The sequence below is a fragment of the Pogoniulus pusillus genome, chromosome 11 (assembly GCF_015220805.1).
Source record: "Pogoniulus pusillus isolate bPogPus1 chromosome 11, bPogPus1.pri, whole genome shotgun sequence".
In the NCBI taxonomy this organism is placed as follows: Eukaryota; Metazoa; Chordata; class Aves; order Piciformes; family Lybiidae; genus Pogoniulus; species Pogoniulus pusillus.
Window position 1 is genome coordinate 34233968 of NC_087274.1, and position 25163 is coordinate 34259130.

At 54.8% G+C, this 25163-nt stretch overlaps 2 protein-coding genes across 5 annotated transcripts in view; one reads left to right on the plus strand and one right to left on the minus strand.

The window, feature by feature from the left end:
* MRPL35 (mitochondrial ribosomal protein L35) lies at positions 1 to 2576 on the minus strand. Of its 2 annotated transcripts, none has more exons than XM_064151709.1 (4): positions 2304 to 2576; positions 1303 to 1480; positions 638 to 761; positions 1 to 362 (listed from the first exon to the last, which is right to left on the minus strand). In XM_064151709.1, the coding sequence occupies exons 1-4, from the start codon at positions 2338 to 2340 to the stop codon at positions 174 to 176; spliced, it is 528 nt and encodes a 175-aa protein (XP_064007779.1). In that variant the 5' UTR covers positions 2341 to 2576; the 3' UTR covers positions 1 to 173. The 2 variants fall into 2 exon arrangements, with proteins under 2 accessions (XP_064007779.1, XP_064007778.1); XM_064151708.1 differs by having other exon boundaries at positions 638 to 782.
* Positions 2576 to 25163, plus strand: part of IMMT (inner membrane mitochondrial protein) — a 27297-nt gene continuing 4709 nt past the window's right edge. The window contains exons 1-12 of one of the 3 annotated variants that reach the window (XM_064151703.1): positions 2576 to 2863; positions 9570 to 9646; positions 10015 to 10216; positions 10574 to 10694; positions 13751 to 13831; positions 14751 to 14852; positions 17100 to 17236; positions 18973 to 19076; positions 20818 to 20953; positions 21632 to 21761; positions 23406 to 23420; positions 24761 to 24984. In XM_064151703.1, coding sequence (XP_064007773.1) covers positions 2591 to 2863; positions 9570 to 9646; positions 10015 to 10216; positions 10574 to 10694; positions 13751 to 13831; positions 14751 to 14852; positions 17100 to 17236; positions 18973 to 19076; positions 20818 to 20953; positions 21632 to 21761; positions 23406 to 23420; positions 24761 to 24984 — 1602 coding nt within the window. In that variant the 5' untranslated portion in view covers positions 2576 to 2590. The remainder of the gene's footprint in view (positions 2864 to 9569; positions 9647 to 10014; positions 10217 to 10573; positions 10695 to 13750; positions 13832 to 14750; positions 14853 to 17099; positions 17237 to 18972; positions 19077 to 20817; positions 20954 to 21631; positions 21762 to 23405; positions 23421 to 24760; positions 24985 to 25163) is intronic. The other 2 variants (XM_064151704.1, XM_064151706.1) reach the window with 2 other exon arrangements.

A 25163-nucleotide genomic window follows, 5' to 3' on the forward strand; every position in this document is an offset into this window, starting at 1 on the left:
TTAAATGCTGAATGTTCTTTTATTGTGGGCACTGACACCCATCATCCTGACCAGCTGCCATACACCTCTCTTTACAAAAACACAGATAGTACAGCTTTGTGGTCTAAAATCAAGGCCATACCACAGACTTCACCACCTCTGTCCCAGCCAATGCCACAAGGAACCCCAAATTCTTACAGGTGAAGGTTGGTGCGATTGTGATACTTCTGGTAGGGATCATCCAGGTACCAGTTCCTCCTCTTCCAGAAAGAAGTGGTCATTTTATCAAGGAGTTTACACTGTGTCCTAGTGCACAGCATCAGCTCTCTCAATCGCCTCCTCTGGGCAGCTGACTTCTTCCACAGTCTCTTCTTATACCCAGCCTGGTAGAGGAAAACAGAAGGCTTTCAGGTGGTGACTACAAACACATGCCTGTGGAACACTGATGAGCCAACCAATTCCCCACTGCAGGAAGGCAGAAGCCACAGATTGAGGCTCAATGGGTTGGAAGGGACCCTTGAAGGTCATCTACTTCAAGCTCCCTGCAGTCAGCAGGGACACCTCCAACTAGAGTTAACTTCCACTTCAGCTATCACCCTCCAGCAGAAGGATTAGCCTCTGGCTGCAGAGAGCAGATCTCTGCTGTCAGGAGTCTTACCCCTCTCCTGACCCAGAGGCCATTGTGCAGCCGCAGAAACCTCTTCACCACAGACTTCACACTTTTCCTCTTCCCCTTCCGCAGGCTATAGTACGTCAGAGTCCGTGCTGGCTGCTGAAGGATGCTTGGAAGCAGAGAAGCAACACTAAAAAACACCCACAAAAAAGCAGCAGAGGGATAAAGCATCTTTTTCTAAATTCACAGGAAGAGAAAACAGAGGTGGCTGTGCAGTGTTAGTGGCAGAAGTGTTCACAAACCTAGTGGTGGACAGTGCTGGGTTAACTCCACGATCTGAAAGGCCTGTGCCAAGCCAAACCGTTCCACACTTCCCAAGAGCTCCTCACGTGTGCTTGTACCAAGGCTCACTGCACTGCTAACTCTAACCAAAATTCACCTCAAAGTCACCATTCCACACAAACCAGCTTTTTTCATCTACTACAGGTGGTTAAGCAAACAGCGAGTTGTTACTGGCACTCGGAACACGAATAATTGGAAACAAAGCTCTGTGTAAGGCCTGTTCTGCTTTATGCTTAACGGAGCGGGAGGCTTAGGGCTAAAACTCTGGTTAGAGCGAAGAGCAGACCAAGCTCACGCAAACCTTCCAACAGGTTTACGTCGACCTCCTTTTAACGCTTCCTCTGCGGAAGACAGCGCGCAGACCGTACCTGCAGAGGGCCGAAGGGGGGCCGCCCCCGGGCAGGCTCCCCCAGAGCGGCCGCGGTTTCCACAGCGGGGCCGCCGCTGGCGTCCGCACATACCCGACGCAGCGTGCGGTGAGGCCGGGGAGAGCGGGCCCCGCGCCGAGGCAACGTGCGACCCACGGAGCCCAGCGGCCCAGGATCCCTGCGGAGAGTCAGAGCCTCAGGAGCCGCCCGCAGCAGCGCGCCTCAGGCGGCCGCCGCCACTGCCTCGCCACGGCCGCTACCCCCCTCCGGCCGATACTGCCTCGCCACGGCCGCTACCGCCTCCGGCCGATACTGCCTCGCCACGGCCGCTACCCCCTCCGGCCGATACTGCCTCGCCACGGCCGCTACCTCCCCCCGGCCGATACTGCCTCGCCACGGCCGCTACCCCCTCCGCCGCTGCCTCGCCACGGCCGCTACCCCCTCCGGCCGATACTGCCTCGCACGGCCGCTACCCCCCCCCCCCGGCCGATACTGCCTCGCCACGGCCGCTACCCCACCCCGGCCGATACTGCCTCGCCACGGCCGCTACCCCCCCCCGGCCGATACTGCCTCGCCACGGCCGCTACCCACCCCGGCCGATACTGCCTCGCCACGGCCGCTACCCCCTCCCCGGCCGATACTGCCTCGCCACGGCCGCTGTCACCCCCCGGCCGATACTGCCTCGCCACGGCCGCTGTCACCCCCCGGCCGATACTGCCTCGCCACGGCCGCTACCCCCCCCCCGGCCGATACTGCCTCGCCACGGCCGCTACCCCCTCCGGCCGATACTGCCTCGCCACGGCCGCTACCCCCCCCCGGCCGATACTGCCTCGCACGGCCGCTACCCCCCCCCCGGCCGATACTGCCTCGCACGGCCGCTACCCCCCCCCCCGGCCGATACTGCCTCGCACGGCCGCTACCCCCCCCTGGCCGATACTGCCTCGCCACGGCCGCTATCCCCCTCCGCCGCTGCCTCGCCACGGCCGCCCCGCGCCACGCACCTGCCGCGGCCCCGCGCGCAGCCGCCGCCGCCGCCATGTCCCCGCGCGAGCGCGCAGGCGCCGCAGCAGCCGGCGCAGGTCAGGCGGGGCCGGGGCGGGCGGGGCCGTGCCGCCCTGGAGGCTCACGCCTGGCACGGCTCTCACCGCCTCGTCCTCTCTACACTGCGCCCCGCCATCCGAACCGGCATCCTGTGCCGCTGTGAGGCCGCTGACAACAATGTCCGCCCCGGGCGGCCCTGCGCAGCTCCGCCGGGCTGCACGGGGGGTGTGGGGTGCGTGTCCTGCGCATGCGCCGCGGCCGCAGCAGGGGGCGGTACCCGCACGCTGATTGGGCGCGCGGCCCGTCGCTCTCCGCCGCGAGCGGCCACGCCCTGGCTAGCCGGAAGCCCGCGCGGCCCCCGCGCACGCGCACCGCGCCTCACTCGCCGCGCAGGGACGAGGCCAGGCGGCGCTGGCAGCCCCCGCGCACGGCGCCTCACCGCAGCCTGCTCCCGGCCGCCGCCCGTCCCGTGGCCATGCTGCGGGTGTGTCACCGAGCGGGAGCCGCCGTGGCCGCACAGGTGAGCAGGGCGCTAGTAGCGCCCAGCTTTGGGGGGGCCCTAGAGCCGTCCTCGTTGTCGCATGCCCTGGGCCGCTGAGGCTTGCCCAAGCGCCTGTCGGGAACCGGCGCTATTGGGCTTGGCGGCGGGGGCGAGCGGAGGCCGGGTGCCGGGGGGTGCGAGGCGCGTTCTCTAATCGTGGCTCCGTCTCCTCGGAATGACTCCACAGGCGTGAGCCGCGATTGGATGTCGGCCTTCCGACGGGCGGCCACAAGCGCCAACAGAGCGCCCGGGCTGGCCGGGACTGCGAGCTGGTAGGCCGCGGATCGGAGAGGCTCCCGCCCGCCACGCGTGCTGCTCCGTGGAGTGCGGCGGGGGCCGGCGGGCGTGCCGCGCTGCACGCCGGGAGCCGTAGTCTCCTCGGCCGTCATCCCCCGGCGCTGGGCCTGCTGCCGCCTGCTGCCACCTGCCGCCGGTCTCGGTCTCAGGGCAGCGCCGGCGAGCGGAGGCCGCCGCGCGGAGTGGCGGCAGGGTCTGGTAGTGGCACATGACTGGCCCGCTCCTTGCCAGCGGGGCGGCCGGATCCGCTTCCCGGCAGAGAAGGACGTGACCTTGTCTTCCCCGCTGCGGCCTCCGTGTGTCACAGCTCGGCCGTTTTGAGCCCAGTGGGTCGGGCCTCCCGGCCGTGTCCGCGGGGACAAGCGTGCTGGTGCACGGTGACGAGTGGCCGTAATGGGGCACTTTAGCCCTTCACTGTTAGATTCAGAGAGGAGAGGACAGGTTTGCCGGCCCTTTGCCCTTCCTCAGCAGCAGAGATGATACTGGGATGATACTGTACTGGAGAGTGTTTCTGAAACATTTGCCCAACTTTAAAAAGCTAAAGGATTTATGTATAGGTGAGGGTGACTACTCTTTTAAGGCCACAACTTGTATTTAAAGTATCTGCTCAATGATTATAAAAATAATGTTTACATTCTGCTGTACATTACAGTGTTCCTTACTCTCTGTTCACACAGTACAGCAAAGGCAAAGGGTCACAACAACCCTGCACCACACTCCAGGCTTGGGGCAGAGTGGCTGGAAAGCTGCTCAGTAGAGAAGGACCTGGAAGTATTGCTCAGCAGCAAACACCAGTGTGTGTCCAGGTGGCCAAGAAGGCCATCAGCATCCTGGCCTGGATCTGCAATGGTGTGGCCTGCAGGACTATGGCTGGAGTTGCCCCCCTGTACTGGGCCCTTGAGAGGCTACACCTTGAGCACTGGGTTTGGTTTTGGGGCCCACAGTATACAAGAAAGACATTGAGGGGCTGGAGGGCTTCAGAGAAAGGCCATGATGGGTCTGGAAAACAGATCTGGTGAGGAGCAGCTGAAGGAACTGTGGTTGTTTAGTCTGGAGAAGAGGAGGCTGACCTCATTGCTCTCTAGAACTCTGTGAAAGGCAGTTGCAGTGAGCTGGGAGTTGGTCTGCTCTGCCCAGATAGAAAGGGATAGGACAAGAACTCCTCAAGTCATGCCAGGGGATGTTTAGGTTGGATGTTAGGAAAAATATTTTCACTGCAAGAGTTGTAGAGCTTTAAAACAATGTGTACAGGGAAGTGCTGGAGTCAGCTGCATTCTAAAGACTTAGAAGTGGTGTTTAGGGACCGGTTTTAGTGGTGGACATGGCAGTTAATGATTGAACTTGATCTTAAAGGCCTTTCCCAACCTAAAGGATCCTGTAATTCTCAAAGCTGTGCGTTCAGCCTCCACTGGCTCTGTAGTTGTGAGATACCCACTTCAAGCTGGCAGCCTTCTGGACTGCAGCATCTGAGTTTCCTCTGCTGCTTTATACGGCTGCAGAGCCCTGTGCCAGGTCATCTGATGCTGGCCGATGGAAGGCCCTGGCTTTTCATGTCTGCGGAAAATTTTAGGTGGGAGCTGAGAAAGCAGAAAGGACATGTTGCAGATGTTTATCTTGCAGAGCTATTTGCATGTCTTCAGTCCTTAACAGAATGCCTCTGGAACGACTGCCCAGAGCTGGCCAGGCAGTGCTGAGCTTTGCAGCTTGGACCTGTGTCTTCAGTCTCTAAACACTGGGTGGAAGTGTGTGAACACAGAGGTGTCACAGCACTGTGATGTTTGTTGACTGTATCCAAGCTTTTGTTGTCTTAAAAAAAATCCTTTCCCCCCCCTTTATTCCTGTTGGTAATTCCTAACAAGACTGAACACAAGTGAGATTTAGTTTGAGGTGATGAAGTAGCTTTTGCCTTCTTTTGTTTCACACTGAGGGGACCCTATGTGCCTGCCTTAATCTATGTAGATGAAGACTGGTGCTGGTCCCGTGGATCTTTGGCAGCTATACCTTGTGTCTTTTTGAGTGACATAAGAGCCAGAAAGTGGAAATAACAGCCAAGGATTTGAGCTGCAGTGCTTGTTCTGCAGGAGCTGCAGGGCTGCGAGCTCTAAGCAGAAAGTGCTGCTCTGATCTGAGGTGATACTAGGGCATTTCTCCCCAAGTAGCAACAACTGCCATCCTGGAGGTAAGCCTCTCTGGCTGTTCAGAGCTGTCAGCAGCGGTAGTTTATTCCCAGCTCCAGCTGCAGTGATCCCTAGGCAGCCACAGTGACACAGTTTTTCTATCTTGCTCTCTGTCTTCCGTTTTCTGGGAGCATCTCAGAGAATCATACAATTGTGTTAGTTGGAAAAGCCCTCTAAGGTCATCCAGTCCAAACCTCAACCCAAAACTACCATGGCCCTTAAACCATGTCCCCAGGTGCCATGTCTCTGCATTTCTTGAACACCTCTATGAATGGGCACTCCATCTCATGTTGTATTTAGGAGTGTCTCTGTTCAGTTAGCTAAAGCTCAGGCCAGAGCCACAGCTTTGGCCTGCGGACTTGATGGTGGCATAGTTAGAGTGCCAGCAGCCTGCTGGTGCTGTGCTGTTGAGCTAGAGCAGTGGATTGCTTTGCACAGCCCAAAGAGTGACCTGTTGGTCTTTTAACATGTTAGGAGCAGCAAGTGATAACAGCTTAGAAGCCTGGAGAGCAGCCCTTTCTCCATGTGTGTTAGCAGGGAGCCAGGTCTGCTGCTGTGCTGTGCTGGTAGTGACTTCCTCTACAGCTTCCAAACTGCAGAGAGAGCTGAGCCTGCCCAGGGCTGTGGGACAGCAGCTCCTTGATGGTGCTGGGTTGCTTGATCAGACAGCTGGGAAGCAGAGCATGGCTGGATGGGGATAGCAAAGGAATGGATGTTCTCCAAAGTCAGAGCAGCCAGAAGGTCTAACTATGGAAAATCTGAGAAGAGAGCTTATAGTGGAGACTGTGAAGAATGAGTCCATAGCTCTGTGAGCCCTGCACATTCAGTCAGCTTTTTAGCAAGTCTGCTGAAGTCTTGGCTCTGAGTCTTCATCCCAGCAATTTCATACATGTCCTCTGCTCTGTGTGCCAGGCTCCAGAGAGACTCTTCCCTTATTCGAGGTATTTCTGTGGTTCTCCTTTAAAAGAAACAGTGCTTTTCGTAAAATGTTGTGGGATTTGGTAGGCTTGGGAATGATGGGAAAGGAACCAGAGCCGTGTGGTCAGTTCTGTGTTACACCCAACCTCTGCCATGAGCAGACCAACTTCCCCTGGCGTTTTGGGTTTGCCCCAAGCACACAAATGCCATGCTGTAGAAAACCCTCTGTGTGTCTTGCAGGCTTCCTTCTGTGCAGATTCTGGCTTAGGACACTTGTTCCTGCTGACAAGAAGAGGTTTAGCTGGGGCTGAGTGCAGGCAGAGCATCCTGTGCCTGGTTGGCTGAAGTTAGGTGAGAAGCAGAAGCCTGCAAGGCAGGTTCTGTTGCTTTAATGTTGTCCTGCCCGGAGAGCTGAAGTCACTGGTGCTCTTCACGTTAACTAGAGTGAAGGTGTGATGTGCCCTGCTGTTCAATAGCTAATGAAAGTGAAATAATGAACACTTAAGAAGTTAGGTGGAACAAGCAGCACACATTCCTTCCAAATCCTTTGAGGCATTGCTACAAATAAACAACGGAGGCCTGAAAAAAGACAAGCTCCTGGACATTACGCAAAGGGGGATTAGAAACTACCTGTAAGTGTTCAAATTCTGCTGATACAGCAGATACGGTCATTATTGTTTGATGACCAAATGAGGGCAGTACTTGCCTCAGACCCCTGGGGGTGGTGGAGTTTTTGCATGTGGATCAGAAAGTCTAGACTTGGGCCTCTGCTCATAAAATGTTGGTACCTAAAGCTTTTTGGTGGCTGTTCCCCAGGCCAGCTGCAGGACTTCCCATCTGTTACATCATCTTGAAAGAAGGAGCTAGTGGAGACTGCATTGGGGTTGAGTTCTGACTGCCACTGCTGCCTGTACCCTGCTGTCAGAGTCCAGTGTCACAGACAGTGCCTGTGGTTTGGCTGCTCTCATCTGGTTGGCTAATGCTAGAACAGCGCAGACTGGCAGGGACCTCGGCTGCCCCAAAGAGTGGGCTCCAAACTAGTGATCCCACCAAAAGCCCCTCTGGTGTACAGAGCATAAATGCTGAAGTGCAAGAAGCAGTCCTCACTGTGCCCTGCTGCTTCCTAGTGCAGCCTGTACCTAAGGGCAGGAGCAGAGGTGCCTGCTGAAGGTGTGGCACTGAGTGGCAAACTGCTGTTCGCCATTGTTGGGTGCAAGCAGGTGTGTGGCCAACACGGAAATGGAGGAACAGGCCCAGGCACCAAGGTTACAGCTGTAGCAGCCTCCAGCATTGCCTAGAAGGCAGTTCAGCTCCAGCAAGGACATGGGTGTCAGGTTCCTTGAGCTCCCTCTTGCCATGGCACAGAGTGAGGAAGAACCTCCAGGATGTCTGGCATGGACTTGGATGTGATGGCTTAGTTGAGGTCAGTGTTAGGCAAAGTAACTTCAACCCGGAGCATTGGAAGGGACTGGAATCAATGGATAATGTGTTTACATTTTATTTCCTCCTCCTTTCACTGATTTGTGCAGATGTCTTTTGCTTATTCCTTGCTTCATGTTGTAACGGGGACCTGTTGAGCATCAGCATGTCCAGCACAAGGTGATTGAAGAGGCTTTGAGTAGCGAAGCTCCCTGTGAAGGGGCCAGTGAAGCCTGGGTGTATGCTGCTGGACAATCAGGTCTAACACAGAGTACATTTAATAGCTGATCTCCTCTTGTGGCCATCACAGGCCAGAAAAGTAACAACCACAGAGCCGGAGGTCCCAGGCATAGCACATTTTCTGCTGCCATGCACATGGCCCAGAGATTCTGTCTGTTGCTCTGGAAAGTGTAGCAACTTGTGTTCTTGCTTCTCATCTCTCTGCTTCTGGGCAAGGATGGGTCCTAAAGCACAGGATTTGTGCTCATTACTGCCATGTGCCAAAGGAAACCCTTTCTGGGGACCTGGTGCAGGGAAACAGCTCCTGGATTGCTTTTTGAAAGAGAAATTGCCAGTTGCCCGAAATACCTCAGCTGTGGGAAAAGTTCCTTCTGTGCCTTGTGCTCTCATTTCCTGTGACTCTTGTGTGCCTTTCTTTGCAATTCACATGTGGGAAAGAAAATAACCACCTGAGTGGGACAGCATTTCTCCTCCTGTAGGCTGGAGCAATACCAGTGCTCCTGGTGAATCTTCAGCTGAAACCCAAAGACAGAAATGTTGGGCAGCGTGGGTCTGGTTCAGTAGAACGTGATGGAATCTCCCTCTTCACGTAGCAATTTAATGTCTATTACAAGCCAGTGTCTGCGGGGAAAGAGATACAGTGACTTCTAAAGAGTCAGCTGAAGGAAAACTGCCGGTGTGTCTTCAGAAATAAAAACCACTTCAAGGATTAAATACAGCTTTTAGCAGTGTTAAGATTGAAGCAGCTGTTGTCTTCTGCCCTGCTCACAGCTGAGCTGTTCTAGCGCATGAGCAATGTGGCCAAGAAGGCCAAGGGCATCCTGGGGTAGATTAGAAGGGCTGTGCTGAACAGGCCCAGAAAGATTCTCCTCCCTCTCTAATTTGCCCTGCTGAGGCCACAGCTGGAATCTTGTGTTCCGTTCAGTTCAAGAAGGACCACAGGGAGGTGCCTGAGAGAGTCCAGCCCAGAACCAAAGCTGCTGCAGGCAGTGAACATCTTCTGTGAGGCCAGGTTGAGGCAGCTGGGGCTGGCAGCAGAGGAGCCTGAGGGCTGCCCTCAGTGTCAGGAGGACTCAGCCAGGCTCTGCTCAGGGGTGGCCAAGGGACACTGGGTGCCAGCTGGAGCAGAGTAGGTGCTAGGGAACAGGAGGGGAAACTTTATTCCTGTGAGGGTGCTGGAGCCTGGAGCAGGCTGCCCAGGAAGGTCGTGGAGTCTCTTCTGGAGGCTTTCCAAACCCTTCTGGATGTGTTCCTGTGTGCCCTGCCCTGGGTCACCCTGCTCTGGCAGGGACTGGCTGAGCTCTGCAGGTCCGTTCCAACCCCTGATGTTCTGTGATTGTTGAAGAGGATCTCACTTGTGTTGTCCAAAGTGGAGGTCAGGAACACAGGCAAACTAAATGCACAGAGAAGCTGGGGTGGCTTTAGTTTTCTCATTTCCAAACCACCTGATTGTTTCTTGGGATGCCCTTAACCTGCAAGCTGTGTGAGCAGACTTTGCCTGGGGAAAAGATAGCCCAGCATCACTGTGTGAGTGCCAGCTGCCACTGTGCAGGATGTGTCACTGCTGGTAAGTAGTAGCAAGGAGAAGTTTCAGAGTTCTGCTGCTTAACTCTTGCCTCTCCCACCTCTTGCAGAGCAGTTGGTGTGGGAGAGCATCACTGCGTCCGGCACAGCTGTACCGTGGCTATGCCACCCACTCCGGAGAGTCTGGGTATGTAGAGGGCTTTGGAAGGGATGGGATTGTCTCTTCTGCTCCATCACCAGGAGGAAATCTGCTCCTTAGCCTCCTGTGAGAGGGGACTGGTGGGGGGGCAGTTTTGTTTCTTTGTTCTTGGTAGCTGTTATCTTGTGGTTTCGCGTGTCCCTTGTTTGGGTTCAGATTGCAGTGAGGCTAGTGAAGATGATCGATGTTGAGAGGGCAGGTTGTGAGCTGCCGCCTCTGGGTTAGCCAGGGGCTGGGTGCTTGGTTTATTGGTAGGCTCTGGAGCAGAGCAGCTGTCCCAGCGGTCAGCTGCAGCTCGCCAGGCTGCTGTAGTGAGGTGTCAGCAGTGCCCTGACTCTTGCTCTTCCTCCCCTCAGCGTGTCTGTGGGCAAGGTGGTCGGCGCGGGGCTGCTGCTGGTGGGCGGCGGCGTGGGCGGCACGGTGCTGTATGCCAGCTATGACCCGCGGTTTCGCGACAGTGTGGAGAAGGCCCTGCCCTATTCCCAGAGGCTCTTCGAGGTGGCCCTCGGCCCTGCGGTCCCCAGCGCACCACAGGGTGCACCCAGGCCCAAGAGACCCGTGAGTGTTGCACTGCCACCCCCCTACCCTCCTGCCCCTATGCCTGCAGCCAGCAGGCCTTGCCTGAGCAGTTCTGATTAATTTTAAGAAGAAGGTTTAAGAAGCAGGAGCTGAGGCACTGCTGTGTGCTGCTCCCTAACTGCACATTACCTCTGGAGAGCTGCAGACTGAAGAGGTTCATTCCTAAATGAAAAGCCAAGGCACAGAATCGTGTGGCCTGACTGCTGCTTCACCTGGTCCTTCTGGTTCCCACTTGTGCTGCAGCTGTCTGGGCACAGCAGTGGTGTCCTCTTGTTAGGATGGACTGGGTGGGACACAGGCTGCTGGGGAGGCTGGTGATGGTTTTGGTCTTTGAAGGTGCAGCACGGGCCGCTGAAGATCTCCTCTGTAGAAGAAGTAATGAAAGAGTCTAAACAACCTGCTACCAAATCCCAGACGAGTAAAACAGAAGCTGCTGCTCCTTCTGAGGACAAAGAAGGTAACTTTATAGGATGTGATGTTGGGGAAGCCCTTGGGTAGGTTCAGTCAGTCCTGTGGAGTGGTTGAAGTGAGTCTGTTGTAACTTCGTAGAATTAATGTCAGGAGGAGACCTGTCTGAAATGGCTTTTTTTTTTTTGGAAAACTCTTTACCTGGTGGGATGTTTGCTATATAACATGATCAGTGTGCCTTCAGAGTGCCCACAGGAGGGCTGTGTGGGTTGCTGCCCTCTTGCTTCACTTAGTCAAGCAGGAAACAGCCAAAGGCTTCACACTGTTAGAGGGCCAAGATAGATTTAAAAACCATGCTCCTGTGGTGGGCGCCACAGAGAGGGAGGCACCTTGGGCACTTGCGACCCTCTGCTTCAGTCCCACCCTCCAGCATTACAGCCAAAACCAGAGCAGAAGCTTTTCCTGTAGGCACCCAGGAGCAAGGTCTGAAAGGAGGCTGCAGCAGCAGCACACCAAGCGCCTTTGTTGAGGGGCACTGAGGTGCCCATCTGCCCCTCACAGGGACTCATCAGAGCTCTGCTGCCTGCCAGGAGCAAAGCTGAGATGTTGCCAAGAGATGCCTCAGATCGTTTAGAGCACAGACTGATTTCCAGTGCTGGTCTTCCACATGGGTTCAAATGGCACTGCAGGCTGCATTCAGGAAGACTTCCACAGCCCTGGGAGTGCAAATGAGAAGTGCTGAAGCTGCCTTTGCTTCAGCAGCAGCTGGAGGAAAGGGCACAGCCAGAAGTAGGCAGCTGGTGCAGATCAGCTTCTGGATTTGTGGCTGGTGCTTTGATGAGGCTTTTGGCTGACAATGGGATGTTCTTCAAACACTGCAGCCCTCAGGGCAGGGATGGGACCCACCTGTCTAAAAGAGGCAAAGGAATCTCTGCCTGCAGCTGCCCAGCTTGGTGAAAAGAGCTTTAAACTGAAAGATTTGGGCTGAGGTTCAGAGAGGTATCCCTCACACCGCTGCAGCTGACTGGGGAGTAAGCCAGGCCAACTGGTGCAGCAGCAGGGATTCCTTAGCTGCTGCCCAAGACACAAGCCAGAAGATCTGATCTTGGCCCAACACCTAGTTACTTCTCAGGTGATCTGGATGATGGGGTCAAGTGTACTCTTATGAAGCTTGCTAATGAAACCAAGCTGAGTGGAGATGGGGACACTTTGTAAGGGAGGTGCACTCTGCAGAAAGGCCTGGATAGGCTGGCAGAGTGGGCTAACAAGATGAGGCTCAGAGAGGACAAGTGTAAGGTCTTGCTTCTGGGAAAACATAATCCGGCAGCACAGGCTGGGATCTACCCTGCTGGAGAGCAGCCCTGGGGAAAAAGACTTGGGAGTCTTGGTGTCCAGCAAGCTCAGTATGAGTGAGCAGGTTGCTGCAGGGGCAGAGCAAGGCAGCAGGGTGCTGGGTTGCATCACCAAGGGCATCACCAGCAGAGATAAAGAAGCCATTGTCCTGCTCTGCTCAGTGCTTGTCAGGCCACACCTGGACCACTGCCTGCTGCACATAAAAGAGGTGGACAGGCTGGACAGTCTCATCTCTTCCATGGCTCCTTTAAAAAGAGGGGCAATGGGTACAAGCTGCTCTTTAGAAGGTTCCACTTGGACTTAAGAGGAAAAATTTTCAGAGCAAGGGCAATCCACCACTGGAATAATTGGCAGTGGTGGAGTCCCCAGCACTGGACACTTAAGGCTGAGCTGGACAAGGGCTAGGCCACCTTGTCTGCACTGTGCCACTGCCAGGAGAATCATAGAATCAGAATCAGTCAGGGTTGGAAGGGACCACAAGGATCATCCAGTTCCAACCCCTCTGCCATGGCAGGGACACCCTACCCTAGAGCAGGCTGCCCACAGACTCATCCAACCTGGCCGTAAAACCACCACTCTGGGCAACCCATTCCAGCCTCTCACCACTCTCATGGAGAACTTCCTCCTCACCTCCAGTCTGACTCTCCCCACCTCCAGCTTTGCTCCATTCCCCCCAGTCCTGTCACTCCCTGACAGCCTCAAAAGTCCCTCCCCAGCTTTTTTGTAGCCCCCTTCAGATCCTGGAAGGCCACAAGAAGGTCACCTCGGAGCTTCCTCTACTCCAGCCTGCACAGCCCCAACTCTTTCAGTCTGTCCTCACAGCAGAGCTGCTGCAGCCTCTGAGCATCCTCCTGGCCCTGCTCTGGACACACTCCAGCATCTCCACATCCCTCTTGTAATAGGGGCTCCAGAGCTGGATGCAGTACTCCAGGTGGGGTCTCAGCAGAGCACAGCAGAGGGGGAGAATCACCTCCTTGGCCCTGCTGGCTACACTGCTGCTGCTGCAGCCCAGGCTCTGCTTGGCTTTCTGGGCTGCAAGTGCACACTGCTGGCTCCTGCTGAGCTTCTCCTCCAGCAGCACCCCCAGGTCCCACTCCTCAGGGCTGCTCTCCAGCCTGGCACTGCCCAGCCTGGATTTGTGCTTAGCATTGCCCCGACCCAGCTGCAGGACCTTGTTGCCCTTGGTCTTGTTGAACCTCCTGAGCTTGGCTTGTGCCCACCTCTCCAGCCTGTCCAGGTCCCTCTGGATGGATCCCTTCCCTCCAGCCTGGCTGCTGCACCACACAGCTTGGTATCATCAGCAAACTTGCTGAGGCTGCACTCAATGCCTCTGTCCATGGCACCCACAAAGATGCTGACCAGAAGAAGTTAGACCAGATGATCCTTGAGGTCCCTTTCAGCCTGGCAGTTTGTGATCCTCTGACTGTGCTGCACAGCTGAGGCTTGAGACTCAGCAGGAAGAGCACTTTGGGTGCTGCCATTTACCTTTCCCTCTGTGCAAGTGCAAGAAGCTTGATGTTTGATAATGCCTGAGCTGCTGGAGTGGAGCTGGCTCAGGGAGGAGCAGCTGTGTCATCTGTGTGTGTGTGTCCCTGTAAGTGGTCCCTGTTTGTTGTTTGTCAGGAACGTTCTCTTTGCTGGAGCTTGCAGTGTCCAAAGAACAGGTTTGGACAGAGGCACAGCAATAGGCCTTACATGCACGTCATTGCTTTGCAGCTCATACTAACTGGTTTTGTTCTGACTGCTTGGCAGCAGGCAAGGAAGCAGCACAGATCATCTCTGCCACAGGAGTGGCCATGTCAGTGCCGGCACCGGGGATAGAGCCTGAAGAAGGTGAAAAGACCCCATGAACACCATGAGCTAACCCCAAGTGCAGAAATTCTGCTCCTCTGTTGGTATTTGTCAGCTTTTAAAGGCCTGGTTCTTTGTGCCTCCTGCAGAAGGCAGTTCCTGTCATGTTGGTAGAATGATAACGTGCTGTACAGCTGAGCGTGCTGGCTGGGGCAGCTGTAGTGCTGAGCTGCAGGGCAGCCTGCCTGTGCCTGCTGGAACCACCACAGGCCAGTTTGCCTCTCCTCTCTGGGGCATTCTGACTGCTGCTCAGAAATGCTGCTGCCCAGGGAGCACCCTGGGGGTGTTGCTTAGCTCAGACAGAAGGGCTGGCTCCTTGTACTTGTCTCTCAGCTCATCAGAAGGGTGCCAGCAGCAAGGGAATGCAACAGGCCACTGAGAGGGGTTGTGTCAGAGCTGGGAGGCTGCAGTTCTTCTCCATTCACACACAGACTTGCTACTGGTCTGTAGAGAACTGCCCAGGTCACTGCTCGCTCTCAAAAGCATCTTCAGTAGCCCTAGGCTGGACTGTGATCGTGGGTCACCCTGGCTGCCTCCCTGTGGGTCACCTCCCTAGGCTGGGGTCTTTAAGCACACCAAAAGAGAACAATCACTTAAAGTCTAAACTTGGCTCCATTGGTTCCAGTTCTTTGCCTTTCACTTCTGAATCTTGTGTGTTTTTGTAACTAGAGAACCTCCAATCTGCAGGTGCCCCTGTGGTGCCCATGCTGCTGCTGTCAGCTCTGAGAGCTAAGGCTGGCATTAGGGGTAGAGAAAAGCTTGGGGTGGTTTCAGCCTGGCTTCTGCAGAAGTCAGGTTTCTAAACAGGCACTGACTATGAAAACCAGGTCTGAAAAGAAAGTGTACTCCATACACTACTTGGACTCTCCTAAACCGATGTGACTCTTTGCCTTCTGGGCAGGTAAAGAGCAGGAGGGTTCCCATGCCATAAAGGAACGGCCACCAGAAGAAGTTGCAGCCCGGCTAGCCCAGCAGGACAAAGAGGAGCAGGAGAAGGTAGCAGGTGAGTGTGCCCTGAGAGCTGCCCTGTCCCTGCTGTAGCACAGCAGAGCTGGCTCTGGAGTTTTCAGTTGGACTGGAATGGACCTCCAAGGTCTGCAGTCCACCTCCCTGAGTGGGCAGGAGCAGGCTAGGCTAGACCAGACTAGCCTGGGCTGTTTCAGTTGGAAGGGTCCTGCAGTGATCTCCTGCTCAACCGCCTGAACAAATCAAAGCATTGTGCAAGTGTCTGTGAAGCACTGAGGGGCTTGGGACATCAACCGTGCCCTGAACAAGCCTGTTCCTGTGGCTGCCCACCCTCTAAAAGTACCAGTGATGATCTTTCTGCAGGAAGGCTGCTCAGGGTGTGCCCCTGTGGGTCTGAAGCTCTCTAAAGATGGATGTTCCCCTCTCTGAGCAGTTTGCCACTGCCTGTGGTGCAGGTTTTGATACTTGCAACTAGTTTCTCGTCAGCTCTTGGTCTGTTGCTCTGGGCACTTGTGGGAAGTTCAGTCTCTTCTGTAGCAGCCCTTTGGTGTAGAGGACGTTGCTGCAGGTACCCCTTGAGCTTGGCTTCAGGCTGGGGGACACCCAGACCCTCAGGCTCTTGTCTGTGTCCTGTGCTCCCACTCCTAACCATCTCGGTACCTCTGCACTCTTCTACCCCAGTTTGTGCCTTTCTTACCCTGAGGCTCTCAAAATGAGACCTACTATTCCAGCTGTGGTCTCAGATTGTGCAAGTGCCAGTGAGAGCTAAACCTTCCCTTGGAGGCTGTGCTCTTGTCCTGCACAGCCCTTTCTGCAGTCAGGGCTTGTTGCTGCCAGAGCATGCTGCTGACCCACGTTCATGATGAGCTCCTCATGTCCTTGTCTACATTGCTGCTGCCTTGACTTGTTCTGTAGTGGTGTAGGGACAGTGTGCCAAGACACTGGGAAGAGTTGCCTGCAGATTCTGGGTTGGCAACTAAGACCATTCCTGTTTAGGGTTCAGACTCAGACCTGTGACTCCAGGTGTGTTACTGAGAGCTGCTGTGGCTTTTCCTGTGCCCCAGTGTTGCATTTGTTATCCACCAGGAAATGTTTGTTTACTTTTTCAGTAGGTGGTGTTTTGCTGGCTGGGCAGTCTCTGGCCGCCTTCTGAAAGCTAACCCACCTTAAACTGCAGGTTGCCTGTAGTGGTAGAAAGCTTCCATATTGTGCTCCAGACAGTGTTGGTGTGGGTGGAAGGGAGACCAGCCTGTTGGAGAATGGGTGGGTGCTGGAGGCCTGGGGCTGACTGCAGGGGCCCTGCCGACCTTGGTGGTGAGGGAAGGAGGCTCTGAAGGTGGACAGGCTGGAGGTGCTGGCTGCAGGGCTGCTGGGCACAAGCTGCCTTTGAAGTGAAGCTCTTGGACTCAGAAGGAGCTTGGCAGGGCCACAGGCTGGAGGTGCTCCAGCCTGCTGTGGTAGCTCCTCTCTTGGCACTAGGAAAAGGCTGGTGGTGCTGGGAGAGCCTGGTGCAGCCTGCTTTGCCTGCCCTGACATCTCCTCCTGCCCCGCATGTGGCAGAGCTGACCACGCTCAAACATCCTCGGAGACCTTTGGTCCTCAGCCCAAGTCTGAGTGTTGGGCTGCACAGGAGGGTTGAGAAGGATGCAGGAGCCTGGAGCAGAGGTGCTGGTTGTGGTCTGCTGCTGCTTGCTTCTGTTCAGAACTGCTGTAGAAGAGCAGCACAAACAGAAGGGAGGGGCTTGGCATTAGGTGTTGGATTCATCCAAAGAGTGAAGGGCTGAAAACCCAGAGGGCAGGTGGATGTTCTTAGCACTGTTCAGAGGCAAAGGGCTGAGTGCAGGAAGGCCTGAGGAACCATTCTGCTTTGGCTCTTGCTTGAATCATTAGCAGCTCCTTCATGCTTCTGTGCCACTAGAAATGTCATTGGGTCAGCACCTAGGGAGGAGAACTCTGCTTTTGGAGTGTATTCCCCTGGTCGGAGACAGCAAACTGACTTGTTTGCTCTTCAGAACCATCAGGTGGAAGGTAACCACTGCTTTAAGTGCACCTCCCTGCAGAACCAGAGGTCTTCCACTGCAGGCTTGCACCTCAGTGCTCCCCTAGATAAGGAGTACCTGCAGGTGACCTTTCTTCTGTAGGCTGCAAGCGTAGGCCCTGAAATGACCAATTCTGCTGGGTCAGAGAAAGTACCAGAGTCAGGTGCAGAGGACAGTGTGTCCTCTTACTAATTCTGAAGCTCTTTGCTTTGTACTTCAATTCAGTTAATCAATTTCTTCTCCAGCCCTTGCAGCAACCCTAGAAGGAGCCCTGAGCACAACAGCTCGGATCACCCTTCAGGCCATCACTGCTCAGGAGGCTGCTGTGCAGGCAGTGAATGCTCACTCCCAGATACTGAAGGAGGCCATGGACGATTCTGAGGTAAGCTGCACAAACAGGGACTTCGGTTTTTCGTTGCATTCAATAAAACTTAGAATCTCACAACTGAAAATCAAGCTGGAAACTTCTCTTTCAACATCTGTTTTAACTCCTCCCTGTGAAATCACAGACCCCCAAAGTGGCAAGCTGGGAGGCAGTCCAAGGATCACCTGCTGCAGCCCTTCTCAGTGGCAGTGCAGCTGGAATGAGCTGGCCCAGCAGCCTGGCAGGCTGAGGCTGCAAACTGCCCCATGCAGGGCACTGCACTGCTTCCCCTGGGAGCTGATTCCAGAGTCTGACTGTGCTCAGGGGGGAACATTTCCTTCTGGAGTGCAGCGGGAATGTCCCCAGCAGTCACTTGTCCCCATCAGCCCTTGTCTTTCCCATGGCACTCCTTGTACCAAGGGAGCCTCCATCCTGCTGGTAGCCATCCTTGATGTGCTGCTCCATGGTGATAAGGTCTGCCCTGAGCCTTCTCTTCTAAAGGCTGAACAAAGCCATCTCACAGCCTTTCCTCACCTGTCAGGTAAAGTGTGCTGAGGTTGAATACTGCAGTGGTTTGCATTTGAATTTTAAGAAGTTTTCCCAACTTACTTCCTTTTGCAAAAAGAAAAGGTCAAGTGTGTTGATGTTCTTCATGCTGTATTTTAGTTCACTGCATCTTAATTCTAAGCCATGTTTTCACCTGGGTATAGTTATAGCAGCATGCTGTCCACCCTGGGATCTCCACTGAGCCAATTCCCTTTGCCAAGCCTCCCCTGCTGCATTGTGGCTTCTTGTCTGGAAGGAGTAGGGAATCATAGAATCACAGAATGGGCTGAGTTGGAAGGGACGTCCAAAGCTCATCCAGTCCAACCCCCTGTACTCAGCAGGGGCATCCTCCGCTAGAGCAGGTTGCTCACAGCCTTGTCCAGCCTCACTTTCAATATCTCCAGGGCTAGGGACTCAACCACCTCCCTGGGCAACCTGTTCCAGTGTTCCAGCAGCCTCCTGGGGCAGAACTTGTTCCTCACATCCAATCTCAATCTGCTCTGCTCTGCTGTAGATTGAAGCCATTGCCTGGAGTCTTCTCCAGGCTGAACACCCCCAGCTCCCTCAGCTTGTCCTCATAGCTGAGGTGCTCAAGCACCCTGATCATTTTTGTGGCCTCCTCTGGACCTGCTCCATCAGGTCCATGTCCATGAGCAATACCACCTTGTGGTTCAGGTGTGCCAGTGCTGGGGTCTGTGTGTGCTTCCTCTTCACCTCTGGAGCAGAGAATACCATGTAGTGGTTAGTCAGAGAGGGGTATCTGGGCAACTAAGCAAACGTTTGAAGTTTAATCTCAACTGGGCAAACTAAACAAACGTTTGAGGTTTAAAACCCAGGATGCTGTGAGCTTGCTTTTAAACTTGCTTTAAAATTAAACAGCTTTCAGGTGTTACTGTACTTGGATCATTAAGCTTAGAAGCAGTTTGGAAGTATGAGAGTAAGAGATGCAGAAGATTGCTCCCAGAGCATGGCACCATCCAGTGATCCTCACAGCAGTTTTTGTGTGAGGAGAAATGGCTGCTCTGCCAGGGAAACAGCAAGAGTCCAGCAGCACCCAGCCAAGGTGTGGGAAAAGTCCTTAGCAAGGCTTCAGCTGCTCTGGTGGTCAGGTCGAGGGAGATGGGTAGCAAGGTGTGGAGCTCTGCAGGCTTCCCTTTTTCTGATGGCTCTCCTGGGTGCTGGCAGTGACCCCAGTCTGTGCTCCACAGGATGCTGGGGAGAAGAAGTCATCTCAGTGGCGCACGCTGGAGGAAGCCCTGAAGGATCGCAGGAGAGCAGTGGATGAGGCTGCTGATGCCCTTCTGAAAGCCAAGTGAGTGCCCTGGGTCGTTAAGTGGTGAGTTAATGTCACTCATGGGAGGGCTGGCAGGCACCAGCTGGACTTCTGGCAAGTGCACAGTCAGCTGTGCTGATAGGAAGCAAAGGTGTCTGGTTAGGGTTAGGGTGCCGGGCTGCAAGAAGATTTCATGCACTCATGAACTTCATTTTCCAGTAGGTACACCTTAGGTGCCTGTTCTCATGGTCCTCTCTCTGCCAAAGGGTCTGAAATGGCCCCAGTCGTCTTCCCAAGCAATAAAAGCAGGTGTCAGCCCCCAAGTGCAGTGGCTTCCGTTCCCTGGGGCTCTTCTGCATGCCTCTGCCTTCATTGCTGCTTTAAAGCTTGCTTCTCCTGGCAGTAAGGTCATCAGAAAGCTCCTCTGGTGGGACTGGGTTTGGGAAAGGATTGCTTTGTAGAGCCACTGAATTGCTTCCCTTGGAAAAGGCCTTTAAGCCTGAGTCACTGTTCTCTAGCTCTGCTAAGACTGCTGCTAACCCATGGCCCTCAGCCTCCTTTAAACCCCTCCAGGGATGAGGATTCAGCCACCTCTCTGGGAAGCCTGATCCAGTGGTTGAGAACACTTCCAGTGAAATTCCTTCTAAGCTCCAACCAAAACTTCCCCTGGGGCAACTTGAGGCTCTTTTTCTATCACTTGTTACCTGGGAGGAGAGACCAACCACTTCCTGGCTCCAGCCACCTCTCAGGGAGCTGTAGAAGGCCAGAAGGCCTCCCCTTCAGCCTCCTTCCCTGCAGACTAAACATCCCCAGCTCCCTCAGCTGCTCCTCAGAAGCCCTATGCCTAGACCCTTACCCACATTCCCTACAAGCCTGGTCCTGAGCTGGATGCACTGCCTCTGCTTTTGATGGTAGTTTAGCACTCAGATCCCTCTGGTGTGGTGTGCTGTGCTTTCAGTTGACTAGAGGCCAGCCAGAAAGCTTGCTGTGGCTCTTAGGCAGAATGTAAAGATTCTTTACCATCAGACTCTAAAGGCCAAAGCGTTTGCCACGCTTAGCTTGCTGAACGATTCATGTCTGTGCAATCAGCTACCAGAACGGGACGTGACTGAGGAGTGCTTTCTTACCAAAGAGTCAAACCAGAGCAACTCTTGTGTCTGCTTTTAGCGGCCTGTTCTAGTGGCAGGTGTGACCCTCCTCCTGTGACGGAGGGTTGGAACTACATGCTCTGTGAGGTCCCTTCCAACCTAAACCACTCTATGGTGCTAAGGCACTTTCCTTGTTCTCCAGCTATGCTGGAGGAAGCACTTCTTTCTTAATTCCAAACCAGGAATCCATCCTCACAGAGCTCTGCACATTTTCAGTTACCCTCCTGGATCTCTGTCAGTCACCATGCCCAAAACACTGCTGCAGGAGTAAGCTGTCAGTGTTCGGAATGTTCACCTGTTAGGTGATGCATATCTGGTTTCCAGCTCTGCCTGAGTTTGACTAATGCCAGCTCCTTTCAGTGAACTTTTCCTCTACAGTGCTAGCTGCACCATCACTGATCCTCATTGTCCATGGAGCTGACTCACTGACATCTTCAGGTTTCAGGCTGTGTAAGGAACAGTTCTTAAACCACAGCATCTTGGCCATGGAGCTGGTGGATAGGAAGCAGCTGTGGAGTTTTCCAGTTGTTCTTCCTGTCAGCACAGACAGCCTCGAGTCAGCTCTGCTCTAGGCCTGTGCTGTCACACTGTGAGTCAGAGCTGGCCACAGCTGGCAGCTGCTTCTCTTTCAGAGAGGAGCTGGAGAAGACAAAAGGGGTCATCGAGAATGCCAAGAAGTCTCAGCTGGCAGGAGCCAAGCCTCACATTGCGGCTGCAGAAGAAAATCTCCATCACATGCTTGATGACTTGGACAATGTTGTGAAGAAGGTAACACCTCCACAGCTCCTGCAGGCCTCCACTGGCACAGCCTCTGCAGGAGGGGACACTGCAGTCTGACTTGCCCCCTTCTAGAGCTGCATTCAGATTTGGAGCTGGTGAAGCCATTCATCATGCCAAGGTCTGGCCCTGACACTGCTGGGCTGGAACCAAACTATAGTCCAGCCCCTGACACTGCTGGGCTGGAACCAAACTATAGTCCAGCCCCTGACACTGCTGGGCTGGAACCAAACTATAGTCCTGCCCCTGACACTGCTGGGCTGGAACCAAACTATAGTCCTGGCCCTGACACTGCTGGGCTGGAACCAAACTATAGTCCTGCCCCTGACACTGCTGGGCTGGAACCAAACTATAGTCCTGGCCCTGACACTGCTGGGCTGGAACCAAACTATAGTCCAGCCCCTGACACTGCTGGGCTGGAACCAAACTATAATCCAGCCGCCTGTTTAAAAAGTTTGAGGACCCCTGGTCTAGAGTGTCCCTGGGAAACAGTCAGTGGGAGCTGCAGCAGCAAGAGAGCTGTGCTCTCCTGGGAGCTTGGCTTTTGGTCCCCACAGTGTCTCTGCTGCAGGGTACTGATACCTACCTGGGCCTTGCTTTCAGTGGTGTCTGCCTCTGTTCTCAGTGCTTGCTTTGGAGCATATCTAAGCTGGGCTTGGTTTGTTGCAGGTGCAGGCAGCCCAGTCCGAGGCTAAGATCGTGGCTCAGTACCATGAGCTGGTGGCTAAGGCTCGAGAAGAGTTCCAGAGGGAGCTTGACAGCATCACCCCTGATGTGCAGCCTGGCTGGAAGGGGCTCAGTAAGTTTCCTCTGGCAGGCTTCTGTCCTGCTTGATAGGTGCCCCTGGTAGTGCTTCTGTAACTGTGAGCACTTGGCTGCGTGCCCAGCATCCCGATCCCCACTGCACTGGCTGGTCTGAAGGGAAAAGTGAGTTCACTGTGAAAAGAAAGATCTGAAGCAGTGTTCTGAAGTGGGACCCACCTGTGCTGATGGGAAGTTTCACCAAACAGCTCTTGTGTGGCAGACAGCACCTGGCTGCTCAGACAGCTCTGCCCTGCTGTGGTGTCCTAGGTCACTGTAGACGTGGGTCCGTGGTGCTCACTGTCTGGCTGACTCTGACTCTATTTACCAGCCCAGATGCCACTGCTGGGCTGATAAATAGTTCCCAGGACTGTTCCTCTGGTTCCTCACTGCCATGACAGAGGCACTGAGACAGAACTCGCTCTTCACATTCTGCCTACTCCTAAATCATCCTGGCACTGCAGCTTGCCTGCAGCTGCTGCACAGCAGCACTCTGGGGACTTTCAATACTTTTACTGTTGGAGTTCCTTGCCTGAGATCTGAAACCTCATGAGCTCAACATTATTTGAGGTGCTTGGATCTTTCCACTTCTGCTCTTTTCTACTTTCCTTGGAGCAGACAGAAGTGTGAAATGTAATTCCAGAGCAACTAGGCTGTCTCCTGCCAGAGGAATCAGTGTTAGGGTCAGCTGTTGGTGCCTGCACACCACAGCCTTGCAGGAGGGAAGCAGGAACAGAGCTGAAGTCCTGTTGCAGTGCTGGCTGAGCAGACAGCTGGGCCCAGGCTGTGGGATCCTGTGTGTGCAGCTGTGCTGCATCCTTGGAGCAGTTACTGCTCAAAAGCATTAATCCCTTAAAAGCCTTTTCCCAGCTATTTCCAGTCAGGGTTTTACCAGTAAATGTAGCAGGTGACCTCAGACTTTTCTGTTCAGAGGGGACCATCGTGGCAGTGTCTGAGCTACAACAGATTTCTCTCTAGATGGGAAAAAATGTGGTGTTAATGTTGCTAATGGCTGCTTCCTGCTTTGGAAATGTGGAGCACGGTCCCCAGCATGATTTTGCTGGCTTCTGGACACAGCAGACATCTGGAAGGGCCAGGTTTGGCTGAAAGTAACCCCAACCAGGCATTTAAAATAAACAGATCGTTGGCAGAGTTTGCTTTTGGGGTGCACTTAGGCACCCTGGCGATGGAGCTGTGCAGGGGAAGGGGTTTTGCACTCATCGCCCTTCTAGGCTTCCCAAAGGGATGCTGTGTGTAGCAGTGACTCCTTCGTGTCCCTGGCTCTCGCTGCTGCTTGGCAGTTTGTTTAGCTTCTGATCTGGAAGAAGCTGCAGATGTCAGACTCCAATGGCCAGTGCCCTGTTGTGCTTTTCTCTTTCAAACTCGTATCACTTGCTTGGGCTGAACTTCAGCATCTCCTGTGGTTTTCCAGAGGTGATTTCTGTAGTTGGGAAGCTTTGGCCTACATCTCCTCTGTACTTGGCATACTGTTCTTGCTGTGCTCCTGGAGAGCTGGGCTGCTGTTGAAGTCACCGTGGATAACGTGGATAAGCAGCTCTTAGTTCTCTGTTCACTCCTGCACGACTGACTTGCTGCAGTGGCTGTGCATTCACTTTTGCACTCTCTCCTCTTTCTGTTGCAGGGATAACTGACCTAGGTGAGTTCCGGTGCCTTGCAGATGTCATCTCTCCTTTGTATGATTGTGTGGCATACCAATAGAGGGGTGAAATGTTGCACTTCTGAATCACTTCAGTCTGAGGTTTGCTCTGGGATCCTTTCCACTCATGGCCAGCTCAAAGCAGACTCTGGCAGCACTCCCCAGGTCAGTGTGGTTGTGGCTCCTGAAAGCCAGGATTCCATTTCCTCTGTGCACTGAAGGTAGTTGTGTGCCATTTGGCTTCCAGTGAGGAACAGCTGAAGCTGAGTGCTGGTGTTTGTCTGGAAGCTCACAACAGCCCTGGCAGGATAGATGCTGGATCCCCAGTTCCTGCCAGTGCCAGCACAAGGGCTGGGTATGGTGAGCTTGCAAAGCCACAGGGCTGCTACAAGCTGGGTCACCAGGGCCAGAGTTGTGTCATTTGGAGGGACCGGCTCCTCTGTTACATCCCCATGACTGAGCTTAGGGGTGTTGAGGAATCCTTTGGTTCAGTGGGTGATGATAATTTGTTTTCCCCTTTGATCCAAAGCAATGAAAGCAGTAAACCCCTGTTCTGTTCCTAGCAGTGCAGCAGCTGAGCTTGGTGCTGCTGCCTGGCTGCCCTGCTGCTTGCAGAAGGCCTGTGGAGTTTCACTGGCTCTGCCCCTGGTGTCTCCCTCCCTGAAGCTCCACTTCAGCTGGCAGGGTGAAATGAAGAGCCTGAGCATCCCCCTGCGAATGCTGCAGGCACAGCTCATCCCCTGTTCTCCCACAACAGCTGCAGTGACCCTGCTGCTCCTGGGGCAGCCAAGGCTGAAAGGTGCCAGTTGGTAGAATCTGCAGATGGTGTGGAGGACCACTGAAGAGAGGATGGGACTGTGGCTGGCACAGTCCTGCCCGTAGGGTTAGACCCAGCAGCAAGGCTGTGCACATCCTGCTGCTCTGTGCACTGTTGCCTGGAGCAGTGACACCAAGAGGCAGGCAGAGCTGTCAGCAGCTGCTCAGGCCGTGACAAGGCTGTGGGGGTGTGACAGACAGCTGAGAACCATTTCGAAGCAGCTTGCACCAAGTGCTTGCCTGATAGGCATGGCTCAGGAGGTGGTGTGGGCTGGGTGCTAGCTCAGGCCAGGGTCTTGCAGTATTCGGGATCTCTCCGTGAGGCAGGCTTAGTGGCCAGCCTGGAGGGGCTGCAGAGTGCTGGCGTGAGAGGCGAGCAGGCAGCAGGCTGGCAGTCGTGGGTGGCACGCTGGCAGTCACCTGCGGGCAGCAGGCTGGCAGTCGTGGGTGGCACGCTGGCAGTCACCTGCGGGCAGCAGGCTGGCAGTCGCCTGCAGCCCCCTGATGCCCCATGTCCCCTGCAGCTGGGCAGCTGTCCACAGATGACCTGAACTCGCTGATCGCCCATGCCCACCGCCGCATCGAGCAGCTGAACCGGCTGCTGGCCGAGCAGCAGGTGCGGCAGCAGCAGCGTATCGAAGCCGCCCTGCAGCAGCAGAAGCTGGAGGACAAGAAGGCCTTGGAGGCAGCTGTGGCCAAGGCCCTGCAGCACCACAAGAGCGAGATTGACCTCGAGCAGGAGAAGAAGGTGAAAGGAGCAGTGCCTGGCAAGGGGTCTGGGGCAGTAAAGCCAGAGCAGAGCTGAAAGCAGTGCAGAGGAGAGCAGCTAGGGCATGCTGAGCTGGGGAGAGCCCCAAGGGTAGAGAGATGCTGAGCACGGAAACTTATGCAGAGCTTGAATGGTAAAGTCTGCAGCCACAGGGATGA